This window comes from Ranitomeya imitator, chromosome 3 (genome assembly GCF_032444005.1).
Source record: "Ranitomeya imitator isolate aRanImi1 chromosome 3, aRanImi1.pri, whole genome shotgun sequence".
NCBI classification, from domain to species: Eukaryota; Metazoa; Chordata; class Amphibia; order Anura; family Dendrobatidae; genus Ranitomeya; species Ranitomeya imitator.
The window spans coordinates 42889095-42911022 of record NC_091284.1 but is presented as its reverse complement, the minus strand read 5'-3'; the positions used below and the strand labels follow the sequence as shown (position 1 = coordinate 42911022).

General features: G+C 44.9%; 1 protein-coding gene across 4 annotated transcripts in view; it reads left to right on the top strand.

Moving 5' to 3' along the window:
* The window catches only part of TIAM1 (TIAM Rac1 associated GEF 1), a 261361-nt gene that overhangs the window by 170404 nt on the left and 69029 nt on the right, over positions 1-21928 (top strand). For all 4 annotated transcript variants that reach the window (XM_069760831.1, XM_069760832.1, XM_069760833.1 and 1 more), the window contains 8 exons: positions 397-569; positions 9939-10163; positions 10739-10924; positions 13529-13675; positions 13984-14058; positions 15636-15809; positions 19374-19478; positions 20194-20272. In XM_069760831.1, coding sequence (XP_069616932.1) covers positions 397-569; positions 9939-10163; positions 10739-10924; positions 13529-13675; positions 13984-14058; positions 15636-15809; positions 19374-19478; positions 20194-20272 — 1164 coding nt within the window. The remainder of the gene's footprint in view (positions 1-396; positions 570-9938; positions 10164-10738; positions 10925-13528; positions 13676-13983; positions 14059-15635; positions 15810-19373; positions 19479-20193; positions 20273-21928) is intronic.

Here is a 21928-nt window from a genome sequence, read left to right as displayed (position 1 = left end):
TCAGAAAGGATTTAAAAAATACCCAAGAAAATCGGTGATTTTTTTTTTTTCTCCAGTCCATTCTAAATTAATCCACTCAGCCTGTCTGTGATTTGGATTTATAGCCATCCGTGTGAATGGCCGCCATGTCATACTACATTTTGCCTGTAGAGGCCACTGCAGGAGAGATCTACAGCGGCAGAATCTGCAGCGATCCGCTGATCACAAGGTCGCCTTCATTACTAAAACAGAGTGTCGTGTCCAGACCTTTCATCGAAAATTTACCCTAGAAAGTTATGTTTATGGACAATTTTAAGGTTGAATTACTGCCGATCGATTGAAGGGGAGCAATTATATGGTGATTTGTACTGCCATTGGTCAAAATGATTCTCATCTGTTTTGTGAACTCAATTACAGGGTGTACTCTGTTCTTCTATGAAAGTGACAGCCGCTCTGGCATAGACAACAACAGTATCCCGAAACACGCCGTGTGGGTGGAGAACAGCATCGTGCAGGCCGTGCCAGAGCATCCAAAGAAGGACTTTGTGTTCTGTCTCAGCAACTCGCTTGGTGATGCCTTTCTCTTTCAGGTTGGTCCTTCCATTAGGTATTAATATTTTTCATGTACCCACCATACTTGTGGTATTAAAATTATCCTTCTGTTTTCTAATCATACCGGCTCTTATAAACTTCTGGGAAAGTTGGGCGAGGACCATGGTCACCTCACCGTTGTCTCGATATGGTTACTTAGATGTCAAGTCTTAAGGTACCGTTACACTAAACGACTTACCAACGATCACGACCAGCGATACGACCTGGCTGTGATCATTGGTAAGTCGTTGTGTGGTCGCTGTCACACAGACAGCTCTCTCCAGTGACCAACGATCAGGGGAAAGACTTCGGCATCGTTGAAACTGTCTTCAATGATGCCGAAGTCCCCGGGTAACCAGGGTAAACATCGGGTTACTAAGCGCAGGACCGCACTTAGTAACCCGATATTTACCCTGGTCACCATTGTAAAAGTAAAAAAAAAAAAAAAAAAACAGTACATACTCACATTCCGATGTCTGTCACGTCCCCCGCCGTCAGCTTCCCGCACTGACTGTCAGCGCCGGCCGTAAAGCAGAGCACAGCGATGACGTCACCGCTGTGCTCTGCTTTACGGCCGGCCCTGACAGTCAGTGCAGGGAAGCTGATGGCGGGGGACGTGACAGACATCGGAATGTGAGTATGTACTGGTTTTTTTTTTTTTTTTTTTTTTACTTTTACAATGGTAACCAGGGTAAATATCGGGTTACTAAGTGCGGTCCAGCTCTTAGTATCCCGATGTCTGGTAACCAGGGTAAATATCGCTGGATCGGCGTCACACACGCCGATCCAGCGATGACAGCGGGTGATCAGTGACCAAAAAAAGGTCCTGATCATTCCCCAGCGACCAATGATCTCCCAGCAGGGGCCTGATTGTTGGTCGATGTCACACATAACGAGATCGTTAGCGGGATCATTGCTACGTCACAAAAAGCGTGACATTGCAACGATATCTTTAACGAAATCGTTATGTGTGAAGGTACCTTTAATCACAGAGGACCACTTTCATTTGGGAGCCACCATGAGTAGCAGATCATCTCACGTCTGGATTTCGACACCCACAACGAGGAACTGATTTAGCATTTTTTAATTATATGGAGTCATTAAGTTTTTGCTAAAGCTTACGGATGACTACAGCTTCATATGCTGTTGTCTGGGTCATCACCACAAAGAACCACTTTAACTTGAGCACCATCAGCTGATCATCTCTGGTTTGGCTCACCGGATTTAGATGGGAGAAGCTTCTGCGAGCCTTAACTTTTAGTTGTAGTGTTATGTCAGATGTAATGTCAGATTTTATGATGTCTACCCAGAGGGGGCATCCAGTACTGGTGTCCTCCCTAAGATGTCAATTTACCTTAGGTGGCTACATGGACAGTTGTATCTTGTACGGCAAGCCTACATATGGCTGGATCGTAGGAAGTGACCTATCCCGGCCACATTACAGGACTGATTTGAGAAATCTGAATGCAAAAAAAGGAGATTTGTAAAATAAAACCATTCTTCCTTTATACAATTGGTACGTCTTGGTAATAACTGTCCTCGCGCCCTGGCCTTGCCTCTTCCCACACATAGAGGATGAAAGGCTTCTCCTCTTTGGAGGGTGACCTGTAGGTTACAGCACATTCAGGTCTGGGAAATGAGATGTAGGCAGATTTTTGGGAACAGTCCTGAGTCACGCCAGTTCCCAGACTCTGTTTTATCCTTTGCTCGTATCCCCCAAGGTCACATCGTAGCGTTTGAAGTTCCTGCACCTCTCACTCTGGAGATATTTCACATTCCTTTGGTAGTTTTGGAAGCTTTATCTTCCTCTTCCAATTTTAGGAAGCTTAGTCCTTCATGGGATACCCAAATGCTGGCTCGTTGTTCTGGAATATCAGATCTTCGGACTTACAGCCCGGTCAGGGTACATAACCTGTAAGACCGCATTCCCACCTGGAGGAAATACTGCATTTTCTCAGTGCTGACTTTGTGCCATGACCCTACAACAATATACGATTCCTATGAGCATGGTGTATATAGTGTTGCATCTCTTCTACTGTGGATTTTGGGATCATGTTGAGATCTGGAGGTTTCAAGTGTTATAATTTTTACAGTTCTTGTGTTACCCTCCAATGACTGTGCCTTCTTAATGAAGCCTACAGTCTTCATTGTACCTTCTTACTTGTATCCCAAAGTACTGAAGGAATTGCTTATTTTGGTAATTCCTACTTGTTAGAAGATCAATAAGCAGATCGAAAAGTGTGGGGACACCCTGTCATGAAATCCATGGGTTGTTTGTTTACTTCAGGACAGGTCAGGGTACTCCAAAGATAGACGCACTTTTTTTCTTTTTCTCCTGTCCATTGTGGCCGAAAAATCTAAAGCCTGAACAGAAGACTTTCTCCTAAAAAGACTTATCTCAAGTTGTCTCTTGATCAACTCAAAGGATTGCAGTCTTCTTAGTTTCCTTACTTCTCGGTTTCTGGCAGGACAGGTTCTCCTCCTTGGGTAATGGCACTGATGGATAGTAGGGCCGTAGTATTAGTAGAACTATAAAGCTCAGCACAAGTTCTGCTGTAACACATTCAGCCATCAGTGATGTGTTCTGAGTACACTATTATCACTGTATTTAATCATAGAGCTAACAAGGCATTAGAACAAGCACACAGCTCCAGATTAGGAGACCTGCTGAGAAAGCTGCCCGGCTGGTGAGTTAAGGAGTTAACAATTCTCTTGGAGTGTAGCAACTGCTTTATCAGCCAGGATCTGGTAGCCAAGCTCCATGGAAACCAACTGTACACTATAAAAGATAAAAGCAGGAGATTTACAGCAGATTAAAATTAGTCATTTGCAAACTTGCTGGTTTTCATGTTGTCTAACTAAAGCAACTAGAGAACTCAAAAACGCCCCTTTAACTCTGATTTCTTTTTTTTCTCTTTTTTTTTAGAATGAAATGTATTTTTAAAACTCGACAACCCATTTAACCCCTTCACGAACTATGACTCATAGTCATGTCCCTCCCTGATTTTGATCAGCTGTCATGTGCCCCAAACAACCGTGGGTGGAATTGCGATCCACCCTGATGCTGTTAACATGTTAAATGCCGCTGTCAGTCTGACAACGGCATTTAACTCGTGCAAACAAGATGCGTGTGGTAAAAAGTCTCGTGCTCTTGCTTGGCTTTTACCTTCATGTTCAGTACCAGATATTGAGCAACCACCATATGTTCAAGAACTGCTGTTGAGCTTTTTCACGTGGTAATATCAGATATTTGGAGCATCTTCTGCTGTGTTTTTACGATTAGAAGAGTCTGGACATGATACTTCAAAAGAGACGTTAAATTCCCAAAATAAAGGTTCTTCACGGATATTTACTTATTGATGTTCTGGGAAACAGATGAGCTCCAGAAAAGTGGATCGCTTACCGTATACAAATGTAGGAAATTATAAAAGAACCAATCACAATGGCATGCCCCACCCTTTCAGCATTGTGGAAAGCGGTAGAACTAAACTCCGCCTTCGTGACTCTTTACAGACACCGTCATGTTACCATTCTAAAATGGGTGGTATCCCAATTGGAAAATGTTAACCTGCATTCAAGCACAAAGAAAATTTGCGTAAGATAGACCCTCGATTAGTGTTTGGTGCCAAGTGGAGTGAATTTTTTTTTTTTTTTTGTGCAGTTTATGATAAAAGTGCATCTCGTCACATGAAGGAAAAAAAAACCCAATCCCTCATATGGGATGGAAAAATAAGAAAGTGATTGATTTTGGAGGGAGGGGGAGAAAAAAAAGTGCCAAAACCAGATGTCACTGTCAGGAAGGAGTTAGTAAATGTGGGTTCAATGTGTCCAGCTCCATTTTAACATGGCACATTCTATCCAAATTAAAGTATTTTTCATTATTCATTTTTCAGTGTTTTCCTCTGAAACCAAATAAATTCCCTCGGCTGGGAGCGAGCAGCACCCCCAGGTCCTACAGGAGGAAAATCTGGATTTGGCAATTGCATTCTGTCTGAACCTAAACTCTGTCAGTAGGGATTTCTGAAATGCACATGAAGAGAAATGAAAGATTTGGGTGGAAAATGAGGGGGAAAAAAAAAGCCTGGCCTTCAGGGCCGTGTTTTGAAGGGATTCCGCCATAAGGAGACTGTGTTGCTCAGATCTTCATTTCAAAGCGCGCCGAGGGTGAAGGAAACTCCGGCGTCACCATGGCAACTGTCAAAGCTCGTTTGTTGACTCCATGTTTATGCCGTTTTTGAGCTTTTTAGATGGATTTTGTTTGTGTGGTAAAGGAATTGTAGTACCGTGTGATTGGCCTTATAACCCGAGTGTTATCGGTAGCGACAGGCACGCCGGCTGCCTGGCATTGAGAAACTGGTGTGTTTCGGGCCTTCTATTCTGTCTGTCGGCCATGACACCCTTCTCCTCCTTTTCTCTTACCAGCCTTTATCTCTATACACATTAGGCACTTAACCTTGTTTCTATACACTTTCAAGTCTGTATCATTTGGAGGAAGTCTACTTTACTGGATAAAATTCTGACTTTTTTCCTGTACAGGTGGCTTCATGTATTAATGGTAGTCACTCACAGGAAGTTAAGTGGTTACTAAGCAATGAACAGATTTTTTTTCTTAAAGGTGGTACCAGATCGTTATTCGCTTTTGGCCAATCGCTTCTTTGTTATACACACTGTAACTCTGGATGAAGTGCAGCTCCGGGACGAGACAAGATGGCAAAATGCCGAGCAACTGAGGTCCATTCCGATATTGCGGCTGTGGTCAGGGACCGTATTTTTCGGACTATAAGACGCACCGGACTATAAGGCGCACCCAGGTTTTAGAGGTGGAAAATAGGGAAAAAAATATTTGAAGCAAAAAATGTGGTAAAATATCTAATAACATAAAAAACATACTATTATATGTGGCGTTATTATATATAATAGTATGTTATTATGTTGGAAGCTGCGGGACCAGTGTGGTGTCTGTGAAGTACTATATGAAGATGCTGGAGGGTGAGTATAAGAATGGGGGCACAGGGCTTGAAAGCACCACTCCAGCACTGCAAAATAACACTGGAGTGTTGCTTTAAAATCCCATGGAAGAACTAGAACTCCCAGCATGTCCTGCAGATCCTGTGACATGCTGGGAGTTATAGTTCACCAAAGGAGTGGCAGAGTGCTTTATTGTGTTTTGTAAAGACTAACCTCTTAATTGTGGCAGCCAGCCAGGCCCGCCGTGGTGAGGTAAAAAGCTGGAGAATCCCATGAACGCACACACAGAGCCTTCCCTCTTGTTGCCTTTCCAGCACAGATGTGACAGCACAGGTTATAAGAGGAAGCCAGCAGATTCTAGTGGGGAGTCTGAAGGACCTGTGATGATGTCAAGAAGAGGGAGGGCTCTGAGCTGCCATGTGATGCTCCAGCCCGCCCACTTCTGACATCACTCCTTGTGCACAGCAGTCCAGCCCAGGCAGGTATGCAGAGATCTCCTCTCCTCTCCCCTGCCACCCTGCTGCTGCCTCCTCCTCCCCCGTACACACAGATCTCCCCAGCTGCTGCAGGAATCCAGCGCTGGGGAAACCATATGTGTCCCTGCAAATGGAGTATTCATTTGCTGCTCCTGGCTCACTGCACAGCTGATAGGTGGGTGGGGAAGCAGCTAATGAATATTCACTGCACTTAATCATCGGGACCATGTGGTTTCCCCAGCACTGATTCTGGGCAGTGGGGACATTTTTCTGCCTCCTGAAGTGGGATAACAGTGCGATCCCACTTGCAGCTGCCCTCCTCCCCACATGCTACATCCCTACCATAAGACGCACCCACACTTTTCTCCCAAATTTGGAGGAAAAAAAGTGCGTCTTATGGTCAAAAAAATACGGTAGTTATTTCTCTTATGAAACCTCTTCAAACTGTGTGGGACATCTGAAAGAAGGATTGTCTGGAGAAGAAAACATGAGCACTACTAGAAGATCTGTCTGACAACAGTAAGGCCTCCTGAGATCCTTCATGTGAGGTGGCTTGTCATCCATGGAGGAGGATCAGTCACAATTTTGCTTATTTTGCTCCGTCATCATCTCGCGAGACCGCAATGCACTCTTGGGACTGGAGCGTCGCGATGAGCATCGGTAAACGCTTGGGCTGGATATCGGGGCCGCCGGAAGGTGAGTATATAACTATTTTTTATTTTAGTTCTTTTTTTAACAGGGCTATGGTGCCCACATTGCTATATACTGCGTGGGCTGTGCTATATACATCTCTGTGCTGTATACTATGTGGGCTGTGCTATATACTACGTGGCGTGGCAATATACTACATCGGTGTGCTCTATAGTACGTGGCCTGTGTTATATACTGCATGGGCTGTTATATACTACGTCTCTGTGCTATATACTACGTGGCTGGGCAATATACTACGTGTCTGTGCTATATACTACGTGGCACCCAGCCGCGAACAATCAGCGACAGGCGCAGTCCTGTGTATAAATGGCATTATTCTGAAAACTTCATAAACTACAACCGTACATATTCTAGAATACCTGATGCGTTAGAATCGGGCCACCATCTAGTAATAAATATAGAATGCAAAATTTAATACTGATGTTGAGTTAGTTTGTATTCTGTGTAGTCCAGAACTGCATTAATTTTTTTTTTTCAATATGGAAACTATTGGGAAAGCGGTTATGGCTTTGTCACATGAGAAAGTTTCAAATCTCCAATGAAATGCAGAAGAATAGTGAGTGCAGCTCTGGAGGTAAAATGCCACGTGTTACTCTGGATCAGTAGAGGATAAATAATGTATGTATACAGTGACTGCACCAGCAGAATAGTGAGTGCAGCTCTGGGGTATAATACAGGATGTAACTCGGGATCAGTAATGTAATGTATGTACACGGTGACTGCACCAGCAGAATAGTGAGTACAGCTCTGGGGTATAATACAGGAGGTAACTCAGGATCAGTAATGTAATGTATGTACACAGTGACTGCACCAGCAGAATAGTGAGTACAGCTCTGGAGTATAATACAGGAGGTAACTTAGGATCAGTAATGTAATGTATGTACACGGTGACTGCACCAGCAGAATAGTGAGTACAGCTCTGGGGTATAATACAGGAGGTAACTCAGGATCAGTAATGTAATGTATGTACACGGTGACTGCACCAGCAGAATAGTGAGTACAGCTCTGGGGTATAATACAGGAGGTAACTCAGGATCAGTAATGTAATGTATGTACACAGTGACTGCACCAGCAGAATAGTGAGTGCAGCTCTGGAGGATAAGTAATGTATGTACACTGACTCTGAACACAGTTAAACAGTTTCCATATGGAATGTGTGAGTGTGAAAGCATTCCCGTTATATTTTATTGGTGTTAAGCTTCGAATATTGCTCTTGTTAGCACAGTGGTTTACTTCTGTGTCCGTTAATTCTGCGCTGTATCTTGGACTGTTGTTTTCGCTATCTTCTGTATAATCCCCTGTGTGCGCCCATGTACAGCTGTTACAGTCCCATAATCTCATGAAGAAACCTTTGTCCTGTAAACTGTTTGCCAAAACTGACTGCAGGTTCCTCTTGGTGGCCAGGAATCCGATTTACAGCTCTAGGAGGGCCGGCTCTTGTAACAAGGCCCTCCTCTGTATTGGGGTCTAGTCAGTTTTTTTTCTCCGTCCAGATGCATACGGATCCCTAAAATTAAATTGAACAACATATATATATTTTTTTTTCAAAGATGCATGTCTTGTGCTATCGCTGAAAAATCCCGTTAAACCTGGAAATGCTTTAGGGGCGTGTCAGTGGATTCCTAGTGCATAGACACGCCCCTAATGCATACCCAAGCTAATTTGCATGCGATTTCTAAGCTTGATTTCTCTGTGCTGGCACATGGGATCACTACAACATCGGTATAAATTTTTATTTTTGTACTGGGTCCTATCCAGTCATACCACTGTCGTAAAATGGTCCGGACAGGTCCCCACTAAAGTGACCATTCAGGCTCCTGTTTGATCTATTGTGAAATTCTGACGGTGCAGTTCATCAATAAGCCTGAAGGTCTACAATAAAAAGGATACCTGTCTTGTAGTGATCAGATGTGGCAGCGCAGAAAAATAAAGCTTTGAAGCCGCATGTAAATTAGCCTAGATACGCATTGGGGGTGTGTCTTTGCACTTGGAATCTATAGACACGCCCCTAGTGCACTCCAAGCTAAGCTCGATATCTCGGCACTGGAGCATAGGATCACTACAAGACTGGTATCATTTTTATCGTTTTTCTAAGACCTACACAGCCATACCATTTTCAGTTTCAGTAGTAAAATAGTCTTGACAGATTCCCTTTTAAAATGGATCTGTCTCTTTCCTTTCACTTCTTCTATAGAAAACGTTGACCCCCCCCATGTTAAATCTCAGTTGGGTTATCCAGGTGACACTGATTCACTTGATCTGTACATGTTGGCCTTCCGGATGTGGAGAGTAGGTGTGGACATGGTATAGGTGTAGTATTTTTAGCCCGGCTCGCGGCATTCCTCGGGGATCCGGACGCCACCTTGGTCAAACATTTGCCTACGGCTTTTGAAGGCTCATTATAAACTCTCCATTCACAGAATGTCGCCTAACCTTGTCAATTATCAACCACAACACCAGGTTATGACTAGTGGAGATACTGTCCCGCGCGTGTTACGACGGGGGCGGGTTTAGTCGTTCATCACACAATCTGACCGCTTAAAGGAAAAAAAATGAAGCGGGCACATCCCTTTACAGACGTTTACTTCTCCCAGTATGTCTGTGGCAGATGCTGCTGGTTCAGTTGCCAGCTGAGTTGCAATTAGTGATCATGTGTGAGATTGAGACCCATCATTTGCCATAAATAAGCATTTTTTCCCCTCTGGTGTAAATGCCGCTTTTCTCCTGAATCCGACGATATTTTTCTTTTATTTCTGCGCCTCTCCGTTCCGGAGATATGGCCCTTCCTTTCCTGTATATAAATCTACTCTTGTTAGCCAAGTGGGATGTAATACTGAAGACGACGCCCATAAAGTGGAGGAGGATCATGCCCATTTGGCTAAAGACTCCTTTTCTACACGGGGAATAAGAAGCTGTATCTCGGGAAAGGAAAGGAGTAGGAACAAAAGAGAAATATCGCCGGACTCAGGAGAACAGCGGCACTCGTACCTGCTTACTAAATTGACAACGTTTGTGGCAAGTGACAGGTCCTCTTTAAAGGGCACAGTCGACATTTAAAGGGGTTGTATCATTTTGACAACACTTTCCTCTTATTCATTACCAAGCCTCTTTTGTTAAAGGGGTTGTCTGTGAATCGGCAATCCATTTATTAATTACCAGAATTGACATGCGCTTTACGGTATTTTTTTTTTTTCTTTCTTCACTCTCTTGCAGACGAGCAGTCAGACAGAGCTGGAGAACTGGATCACGGCCATCCACTCCGCATGTGCCACCACTGTGGCCAGACAGCACCACAAGGAGGACACGGTGAAACTCCTCAAGTCCGAAATCAAAAAGTTGGAGCAAAAGATCGACATGGATGAGAAGATGAAGAAGATGGGAGAGATGCAGCTTTCCTCAGTAACCGACGCCAAGAAGAAGAAAACCATCCTGGACCAGGTGAAAAAAATAATCTGGCGTATTGGGGAAGGATTGTTGGGAGTGGTCTTTGATTCTGTTCGTTACCATGGAGTCCCATTAATCTGCACTGGAACTGTGTACACTAAACGATGACCTATTATTTTATTTTTTTTTTAATCAAAGCAATTTGCAAAGTTCCTTCAATTTTTAGTTTTAGGCGCGTGGGAGCAATAACTGTCTGGTACAGTGAAGGTGCGCATTAATTTACATATTAACATGTTTCTACCTAATTAAGTCTGTTTTGACTCCTCTCCGTACATGACATTCTGTACCCGAGCCTCCGGGCGGGCGGCTCGTAATGGACAACACCTACCAGAAGTTCAGTCTTAATCTTTGTCAGAAACGTGTTTACTTTTAATACTTCTTATGTTTGCTGGAAATGTCTCCGATAATGAAGATTTCGTGTTGGGGCACGTGGAATACGGCGGGAAAAAACCACAAGTGTCGTGACCGTAGCTGATCTCCTGTGCAGGTGCCGCGTCCTCCATCCTGGAAAAAGTGGCACGAAAAGCTCCAATATCTGAGTTTTTTTTCCCTCCCTTTTTTCCTTGCAGATCTTTGTCTGGGAGCAGAACCTGGAGCAGTTTCAGATGGACTTGTTCCGGTACCGGTGCTATCTCGCCAGCCTTCAGGGTGGGGAGCTGCCGAACCCAAAACGTTTACTGGCGTTCGCAAGCCGGCCAACTAAAGTCGCCATGGGGCGCCTGGGAATCTTTTCCGTGTCTTCTTTTCATGCTTTAGTAAGTGGATTAATTCTGTACACCCCTCACGATATATCCACCCCACTGGATGTCCCCTCAGCTACTGCAGAACCTCTTTTTGAAGAGCTTTGTCAACTGAGCAGTACTGTTCGGGCAGTGACATCCCGGGTTTGTGCGCCGCGTCACGTTATTGGATCACACACTGATAATTTTATGCGCCGATTTGGCCGCTCTAGGGATTTCAGTCGAGACTCTGCTGCACCAAGAAAAAACAGCACGATCGTTAAAGTAGGCATGTTGGGGGGGCTTTATGGCCTGCCTAATTTGGGGAATGTGCAGGTACCGTCCGTGGTGCACCATAGTAAAATGTGGATCATGTATTCTGGAGCTAAAGATAGGATTCTTCTTTAAAGCAACCTTTCTTTATAGCGACATTTTGCTCAGGCAGACTTCATTTAATGGATATTCCTATCTCCAAGATCCTATCCCAATGTGTAATAGCAAATCATTCGAATTAGAAATGTAGTACAGTTCTTCTGATTCGCTATGTCTCTTACCCCATGTGCAGGGCATTGCAGTAGCTTAGGTATCCATGGTTACGACCACTCATGGTGACACTTGTTACTGGTTGTAATCATAGATACCTAAGCTACTGCATATGGAGTAAGCGGCACAGCTAATCAGAAGAACTATACTACATTTCTTCTTTTGTTACTGGTTGTAATCATAGATACCTAAGCTACTGCATATGGAGTAAGCGGCACAGCTAATCAGAAGAACTATACTACATTTCTTCTTAATGGTATTTGCTGATATTTATTACATCTGCTACATATTGGGATAGGCTCTTGGAGATGGGAATACCTCTCTAAGGATGGGGTCAAGGAGCATGTGACTAGGAGTTAAGGGGTCCGCTTCTAGTAGTTGAACATGAGCCAAGTTGGCTGGGGGAGCAGTAGTTTGTGCACTTCTTGCTTCCATTTTTTGGAAGGGTGCAGATACAATGTTGTACTCGGGTCCCGTCCCTGAAGGACACAAGTCTTAATGGCTCAGACTTTGCATCGAGGCTCGAAGCTTGAAATTGCTCATTGATCGCGATCCTTTTTTTTCCAGAGTTCTAGGTAGTAAAATAATCCCTGAAAATCCAATACTTTGGCATCACAATATCAAACAAGTGACAATATAACATGACCGCAAATTCTTCTAATCCAGGATGTGTTTGGTAACGTGAGCGTTCTAAACCCATGGAGCGCGTCCTGTCTTCTAGTCGTCAGGATGGATTGCCAGGAGGAGCAGGTGTTAACGAACACGGCCACTTGTGCTGCCAGTGGAACTCCCACGGGCAATCTGCCCCATTATCCCGCGTCCCTACCTCTCCTCCATGAGTAGCGCGCAGGTTGCGGGGCCCTGGTTCTCCGTACACGTGTGTGTGCGCAGAAGATCTGCAGAACATTCCATATTCAGCACCACCTGCGGTATTACAGATAGTGTGTGGGAAGAGGAGAGAACAGTTCTGCAGGGCGGCTGCCACTCCATCATCTGCCGCCTCTCCCACCGAGCCGGAAAATGCAATAAAAGAACAGGTTGTGGGTGGGAGACATTAAAGTGAGAAGATCACATGAATGCTGCATGCAGGGTTATGGCCTGTAATCTCTGGGCGCTCCATATGGTAGGAACGTACGTGGAGGACACATGGTCCAGGACTTTCCACATGGTGCACGCGGGACCTGCATGTGGTAGATAAACTATATAATACCATATGTTGGGGCAAATATCGGTGATCATTTTATATTTTTGCTCCCTTGGGACCACTCGAGAGAGGATATTCCCTTAAAGTGCAGAAAGTAGCATTATATGGATTTATAGAGGGCAGCAGTGTAGTTGGGGTTGGATTTTCATCGGCACCGCTCCCTGAGTGAGCGGCACCGTATTACCCCTTTTAATACCTTTATGATAATCTGAAAGGGACGTCTTATTTTGTAAATTCTAAAATTACAAAGGGACTGTAAAATCAAGCAACTTTACTTCCATTCTCTACAATGGATGTCTTTTTTCTGTAAAAATTGGTTTGCTAGGTTACCGGCCACCGCTGCCATCTATCAGTCTATGCTTTAGCGATTGCAAGTGCTGCTCTGTAGATTGCCGGATTGCTTGAGTGCCCCATACACATCTTCAATGCTGCAGACAAAAAACCGCCTCTATGAAAACGCAGTTTAGATCAGCAGGGTCACACCGATGGTCATCACTTTAAGGGCGCAGTCAGACGGCGGTATAACAGGGAAAACGACGATGGCATCGCAGGGCATGGACTGGCCGGCCGCTCTCCAGACCCAACCATGTCGGCTTCATAGAAATCCATGCTCACGCTCTGGTCAGGAGAGCCGCCGGCCAGTCCAAGCTTGGCGAAGCGATCGTCATAAGTGTTATACGACCTAAATGTAACTGTTTTATTTTTATTTTATTTTTTACATTTTAATATTCTACAACATGTAACAGACACCGATCCCTACCGATATCACAATTGAGGGGTGGAGCGCAAGGTTTCGTAAGATCTAGGACGTGAGGACGATTCTCTAATAACTTCTTGGTCTGATAAAGATTTCTTTACATCAGGTTGGTAACGGATTTTCTGCTTTTGTACAGGTGGCCGCCCGTACGGGAGAGTCCGGTGTCAGGAGGCGAACGCAGGCGATGTCCAGATCGGCCAGTAAGAGGAGGAGCCGGTTTTCTTCTCTCTGGGGTCTTGACACATCTTCTAAGAAGAAACAAGGCAGACCAAGCATTAACCAGGTAAGAGGATGTCCTGGGAAATGTACTTGTAGGCCTTAGAGGTTGTCCTACTGATGACCTGTTCTTGGCTCTGGCGGGAACTACAGCTCGGCTCCTGAACCAGATACGGCGCTGTGCGGATACGGCTCCGTAGGTTCTGTTGATAACGGGCGATTGATGGGTATTCCGGGTGTTTTTGCCGCCACTGATCTGACTTCGATGACCTGTCCTAGTAGACCACCCCTTTAATCTGCTGAACCCATAAAATACTTTCTACTCTCGATAAATGGCTTGTTGATCCCATTTATCTGTAAGCTCTTTCTCTCCAGGTATTTAATGATGGATCGGAGTCTGTCAAGAAATCATTGGAAGGAATCTTTGATGAGACGGCATCAGAAGACAAGGTAATCTGAGCAACTCCTCAGCTTTCACATAACCTCTCCCCCATTAGTAAGTGGCGCCAGCTAATGCCATCTGGACATGCACTGAGGGCACAAACATTAGTTTTTCCTTGTTCATTATGTAAACTTCCCCATAGACATAGTTGACCAGGTGAGAACCTTTTAGCCGGACGGAACATCGTGATATTACAGAAAATTCAGGGTCTATGAGAAGAACACAACTGTGCGTATGACGATGCAACAATGGCAGAATCCCCGGCCGGTCCTAGAAAGCCCCCTACAACTTAGAGTGAAGTCGCAGGATTCCCACTGCTTTACCATGGTGTGCAAGTGATGAAATGTCAACATGTAGCCCTCATCTTCCCTTCTGAGTGGAAATGTCATTGTGTAGCCCTCATCTTGCCACATTGAGTGGAAATGTCACCACAGGGCTCTCGTCTTACTGTCCTTGGTGAGTGGAAATATCACCATGGAGTCCTTGTCTTGCTGTCCTTCAGTGAGTGGAAATGTCACCAGGGTTAGCTCTTGTTTTATCACCCCGAGTGAGTGAAAATCCCACTAGGTAGCTCTAGTACTATCTCCCTTAACGGGTGGAAATGTCGCCATGTAGCCCTCGTTGTTCTGCTCTAAATGGAAATACCACCATGTAGCCCTAGCCATCCTGTCCTTGGTGAGTGGGTGGAAATGTCACCACGTAGCCCTAGTCTTCCCGTCTTGGGTGAGTGGAAATGTCACCACAGAGCTCGCGTCTTACTGTCCTTGGTGAGTGGAAATATCACCATGGAGTCCTTATCTTGCTGTCCTTGAGTGAGTGGAAATATCACCATGTAGCCTTAGCCATCCTGTCCTTGGTGAGTGGGTGGGAATGTCGCCATGTAGCCCTAGCCATCCTGTCCTTGGTGAGTGGGTGGGAATGTCGCCATGTAGCCCTAGCCATCCTGTCCTTGGTGAGTGGGTGGAAATGTCGCCATGTAGCCCTAGCCATCCTGTCCTTGGTGAGTGGAAATGTCACCATTTAATCCTTAATCCATAATCCTTGTGTCTCTTTAGTGAGTGGAAATGTCACCATGTAGTTGTCGTCTTACCGCTTTCAGTGATTGGAAATGTCACCAGGTAGCTCTAGTATTACCTCCTTTAATGGGAGGATATGTCGCTCTGTAGCCCTAGCCATCCTGTCCTTGGTGAATGGAAATGTCACCATTCAATCCTTGTCTCTTTAGTGAGTGGAAATGTCACCACGTAGTTGTCGTCTTTCCGCTTTCAGTGATTGGAAATGTTACAAGTAGCTCGTGTGGAAATCCCACCAGGTAGCTCTAGTATTACCTCACTTAGCGGGTGGAAATGTCACCGCAGCCCTTTTTTTACTGTCCTGAGTGGAAATGTCACCGTGCAGCGAGGCAGGGAAGCCGGTCTCCAGCATCTGTGTCTTGCAGATTGATTTAGTAATAATTTATAGTAATCCCATTTAGCACTTTGGAGGGGGGAGATTCCTGTGGATTCATCTGTGGAGAGGTGACCGGATTTCCCCCAGCGCTGGTTTCGTTCTGATGGAGTAATCCCCGGTGTTTATTTCTCTACAGAAGGAGAAGGAGGTGGTGGCCCTGACCAGCGTCCATCCTCACAACCCCGATGCCGACATCTGGGTCCACGAGTATCTGACGCCTTCCTGGGTTTCTTTGCCAAACGAGCAATCTGTCCTGATGGTGATTCACCCGGAGGACACGGCTAGGGACGCCTTAGAGTTCATCTGCAAGGTAATGTGGTGCTGGGAATGGATCGGTGCAGATGGCGGAGCTGCCGCGGGACAGCTTTGGTCACTCCCGGATTACCTGCTCTGCGTGGCCGGCGGTATTATCCCCGGTCTGCACACAATCTTATGCCGCAGTGAACGAGATTACTGTGATTTCAGTGGATTAGGATTTCCCGCGGCTGCAAGCTGCCACCATGTTGTGTCGTAGAGCCCAGATCTGGACTTGGCTGTGACCGTGTATCATCTGGAGGACGGATGACCCTGCACTGAACCCCGGGCGTCACTTGTCACAGATGTGCACTTATCGCCCACTGACACAATCCCAGCACATCCGAGGGGAGGGCGATGGCCGTGTGTCCGTCATAATACTGCATAAAATCCCCGGGCTGAGGGTTTTAGCAAAAAGTGTAGGGGATAAAAAAGGTATTGCAATTAAAGAAGGTTTTTTTTTTTTCCTCCAGGGTCTAGATAATGGCAGTCACTACTTTGTTAAAAGGATCCTTTGACAAAAGTTAGATCATAAAGTTCTTCGATCCCAGTGATCAGTTGTAAACTTTGCAGGAAGTGCTGGATTTCCCTGCGGCGCCGCCACGGGAAAAATGAGGCTTTGCACTGTGTAATGCAGGACAGAGCGCCATTCTTGATCGCCGCTCCTCACCGTATAGATGAGTAGGCACAGCCCATGATTAAAGGGTTACTCTCCAGATCAGTCATCAGGAGTGCAAAGGTGTAAACATCTCCCGAGGATCCGTGATCGTCTCCTTTCTTCTCACTTCTGTTGGTCAATGCACTGGGTCCTGAGATGGTAAATGGCAAGTTAAAGCCGTGTATCATATCCTTCAGCTCGAGGCTGTGAAGAGGGGTCTGGAGCTTTAGCTTTCTGGCTGCACGTTTATTTTATTTTTTGGGAGTAATTATGGTTGTATGTTATTACTAAATCAATGCTGCCCCTAGTGGAACTGAAAAGAAAATGTCTGTAAAACTTTAAAGAGCATTAGAACAGGGGTTCCCATTTATTGTTTATAATAAACAATCTGATTGATTAGTCAGGGGGAACTTGTCTGCAGCAGAACACAACAGGGTGGACATGTAGTGAAAATATATACCGTATGTACTCGAGTATAAGCCGACCCCCCCTAATTTTGCAACAAAAAGCTGGGATAACTTAATGACTCGAGTAAAAGCCTAGGGTGGGAAATGCAGCAGCTACCGGTAAATGTCAAAAATAAAAATAGATACCAATAAAAGTAAAATTAATTGAGACATGAGTAGGTTGTGTTTTTGAATATCCATATTGAATCAGGAGCCCCATATAATGCTACATATTAAAATATGCCCCCATATAATGCTCCATACAGTTCATGATGGGCCCCATAAGATGCTCCATATTAAAATATGCCCCATATAATGCTCCATACAGTTCATGATGGGCCCCATAAGATGCTCCATATTAAAATATGCCCCATATAATGCTCCATACAGTTCATGATGGGCCCCATAAGATGCTCCATACAAAATTCGCCCCATATAATGCTCCATAAAATTTATGATGGGCCCCATAAGATGCTCCATATTAAAATATGCCCCATATAGTGCTGCACAAATGCTGATTATGGCCCCATAGATGCTCCATATAACAATGTGCCACATATAATGCTCCACACAGTTCATTATGGGCCCATAAGATGCTCCATATACAAATATGCCCCATATAATGCTCCATGCAGTTCTTTACGGCCCCATAGATGCCCCATATAATGCTCCATGCAGTTCATTATGACCCCATAGATGCTCCATATAACATTGTGCCACATGTAATGCTACTGCACTAAAAAAAAGACTCACCTGTCGTTGCTGCCCGCTGCTCCTCAGTGTCCCGTCTCTCCGCACTGACTGTCCAGGCAGAGGGCGGCACGCACACTAATACGTCAATGCGTCCTCTGACCTGAACAGTCACTGCAGAGGACGCAGAAGACGGAGCGTCGGTGGAACGCGGAAAGGTGAATGACATACTCACCTGCTCCTGACGCAGTCCCTGCATGTCCCACGGTCTCCAGGCGCGGCAGCTTCTTTCTATATTGAGCGGTCACATGGTACCGCTCATTACAGTAATGAATATGCGGCTTCACCCCTATGGGAGTGGAGTCCATCTTCATTACTTTAATGAGCAGTACCAGTGACCGCTGAACAGGGGAAGAAGCTGCCACGCCCGAAGACAGTGGGACGGGCAGGGACCGCGCCTGGAGCAGGTGAGTATTTGACAGTCGTCGCTCCCCCTCACCTGCCGACCATGACTCGCGTATAAGCCGAGAGGGGCACTTTCAGCCCATTTTTTTGGGCTGAAAATCTCGGCTTATACTCGAGCATATACGGTATTTAGGCATGCAGTGAAAGATATTCACATTGCATCAAGCTAGGGTATGCCACCACTTCATTAGTGGTGAGGGTCTGTCGGGGTCGTCAGGACAATACCCTTCCTTCACCAGTCATTCCAAATTAGACTATGAGCATTGGTACCGGGTAAGAATGAGTCAAAGTGCTGGTTCAATCTCAGTGCATGCTCGTCTTCTACAAGTAGTAGCAACGTCACAGCAACTGACTTTATTTCCTGATACACAGCATTATATACTCTGAGGGGAAGGCGTGCAATAGTAGGGGTTAAGCAATATGTGTCTAGTATACGGTCTTTCTGGTTGGTCCTGACGTCATCTGGTGGATCCTCCTCTCTCCAGGTCACTCAGGTTTCATTTCAGCAGAAATGATACTTAGCTTCTCAAAAACGAAACTAGGGCAAAGGTGAATACTGGCAGCCATCTTAAATACAGTTACATTTGCATCAGCAAGCAAAGGGGAAAACTTATTGTTTCACAGCATAAGAATATAAAAGTACAAAAAGTGTATGAAGATATATCTTTTCACCTTGACGGGTCTACCCTCTGAGACCCCCTTCCAATCCTTTGTTTTCCCATCTAGGTGTGCAGAGAACTGCAGAATGCCCCCATTCACTGTACTGAAGAACTGCTGAGATCCCTTTATTCTCAGGATCTGTGGGATCTCAGACCAATGTGGCTTAAAGGCTATTTGTCACTTGCCTTAAATATGTATTTATTTTTTACTGGTGTAAATGCCGCTGTTCTCCTGAATCCGGTGATGTTTTTCTTTTGTTCCTGCACCTCTCTATTCCTGAGATATGGCCTCCTCTTCCCCGTATGTAAATATAGTATTTTTAACCACGTGGGCGGGGTCCTTTGCTGTGGGTGTCCTCTTTAGGACCACACCCCCTTAAATAAAAAGCCCTTATCTCAGGAACGGAGAGGCGTAGGGACAAAAGAAGCACAACGCCGGATGCAGGAGAACAGCACCGTTCACACAGACACACATGTATGACAAGTTACAGCTCCTCTATAAAAAGACGGCATGTCCTAGCAATGTCACTTATTGAAATGGGACTACACCTTTATTAAGTGGGAATCTGCTACCATCTTGCAGACAATGGCTGCTTTGTAGGAGCAGTATGTCATCATGTGCTAGTATCATTACAGTTCATGACTTTTACTTGTGTTTGCAGACTCACAAGCTGGACTACAACGCTCATTATCTTCGCCTGAAATTTTTGATTGACAACCAACCCTGGCACTATATCCCGAAACACGAGGAGGAGATCTGCGAGCTGGTAATCAGGGGTTTTTTTTTTTGACAAACTTATGAACATATGTCAATAACGGGGCAACCTGTGCTGGGACTACCCATGATCAGCTGATAAAACAGGAGAAATTAAGCATTAAGCCCCCCTTACACATTACATGGTTGCTTCTCTCCCGGCCCCCAATATGGAGGAACACTCAGATGAGACTCCACTGTTGGCGCAAAAACAAAAGGGTCTCCCACTGAAATTCACCAGGTGGGATAAGACTTGGGTGTAAGAGTTTGGAGGACCTCCATACACATTAGCTCATATTGGCGGGTTCTGCCGACGTTAGGGGTGAGAGAATCTGCCACGTATGTAATCCACGGATCCGGCTGATAGTGATGGGCTTTCGGCTCCTAGATCTATACGCCATATTATAGCATGTGGAGGCATATTTGTACCCTACTAAACTGAGTCAAGGACCACTATTGTTATGGTAGAAAACGCTATGTCGGTGGTGGTATACCCTGCGCTGTTGTGCCCCGGAGGGAGGTCGCCCCCTGCAGGTCTGACCAGGAACACTGAAAATAACCACTCATTGTGCAGGTGTGGACGAGGTGCAATCAGACATCAGTTTTTAGATGTGTATCGGAATGATTAGGACTCTGATGGACAGTCATTAATGGTCAATAATTAATAATTAAAATAATGTTATGGAAATTTTTTCTGATTATTTTTATTTATTTTTTTTTTTTTTTAGCTTTACAAAGAAATTGAAATTTGTCCAAAATGCATAAAATGCGAAAAGCTTGAAAAGATCAACCCTTCCGATAACTTTGGTAAGTGCATCATGGAATGAGCTGCTCCCATACACGAATCAAGCGTCCATGTGTTTTTGCGCCATAGCAAGATGGCTCTCGCAGCTGCGCCCTCAAAAGGATCGGGCATGTGGACGTCCAGCAGCCTTATCCCTCTCTACCCCCGGAATATAGGTAGCTCCTGTCTAACCATTTAAATGCTGCAGTCAATCATTGACAGCAGAGGTGTTATTTTTTTTTTAATCTCTGGAAGCTGACTGGTTAAAATGGCAGCTGGGGTCCTTATGGCTGCCATCTTAGTCCTTCTATGAAAATCGGCCTTGCACTTGACCTCATGGGAATAACAGCTACAATATATACTTCAAGACTGTAACTTGTCAGTATATAGTATGAGTGATCAATCGATCACAGCGTCAAGCCCCTTAATGGGCATAAAAAAAATTAAATTGATCCTTTACATCGTTTAACCCTTTCACACACATACATATAGTTTTGTGAAAGTGTTTGCTCCCTTTCTGATTTCCTATTCTTTTGTATGTTTGTCACACTTAAAGGGAAAGTGCAATCTTAAAAAGAATTAGTAAAATTATTAGTAAAAGTATTAATGTTTCAATTTTGTTGCAAAATATTATTTACTAGATTGTGGCCCGATTCTAACGCATCGGGTATTCTAGAATATGTATGTAGTTTTTTTTATGAAGATTTAAGAATAATGCAATGAATACACAGGATTTTCCGGGTAAAATATATACATTATCAGTGAAGCGGTGTTTAAATCCCGCGCCGATATCACGGATTGGTCGTGGCCGGCCGGGTGCGACCAATTAGCAAAGCGTGGTTCAAAGCCCGTGCCAATTCGCGGCCGGACTGCGCCTGTCGCTGATTAGTCTCACCAGCTGCCTGCGACCAATCAGCGACGCGGGATTTCTGTTACAGACAAACAGACAGAATTAGACGATTACATAGTAGATACCCGATGCATTAGAATCGGGCCACCATCCAGTATTCATATAAAAATTGGTGCTTACATTAATGTTTTATCCCATTGGACACACTGCCATTGTTTCTCTCCTGTCTTTATTTTAAGAGTCAAAACTTCATTAGTCATCTATCGCTAGATGACAGCTTGTTTTCTACAGGATGACTTATAGTTTTCAACGACACCATTTATTTTACCATATGATGAACTTACAAACAAAGAAAATGTTTATTCTCTCCCTTACACACTGTCCTCCATGTTGTTCTCTCCCTCACACACTGTCCTCCATGTTGTTCTCTCCCTCACACACTGTCCTTCATGTTATTCTCTTTCAGACTGTCCTCCATGTTGTTCTCTCCCTCACACACTGTCCTCCATGTTATTCTCTCCCTCACACACTGTCCTTCATGTTATTCTCTTTCAGACTGTCCTCCATGTTGTTCTCTCCCTCAGACTGTCCTCCATGTTGTTCTCTCCCTCAGACTGTCCTCCATGTTGTTCTCTCCCTCAGACTGTCCTCCATGTTGTTCTCTCCCTCACAGACTGTCCTCCATGTTGTTCTCTCCCTCACAGACTGTCCTCCATGTTGTTCTCTCCCTCACACTGTCCTCCATGTTATTCTCTCCCTCACACTGTCCTCCATGTTGTTCTCTCCCTCACAGACTGTCCTCCATGTTATTCTCTCCCTCACACACTGT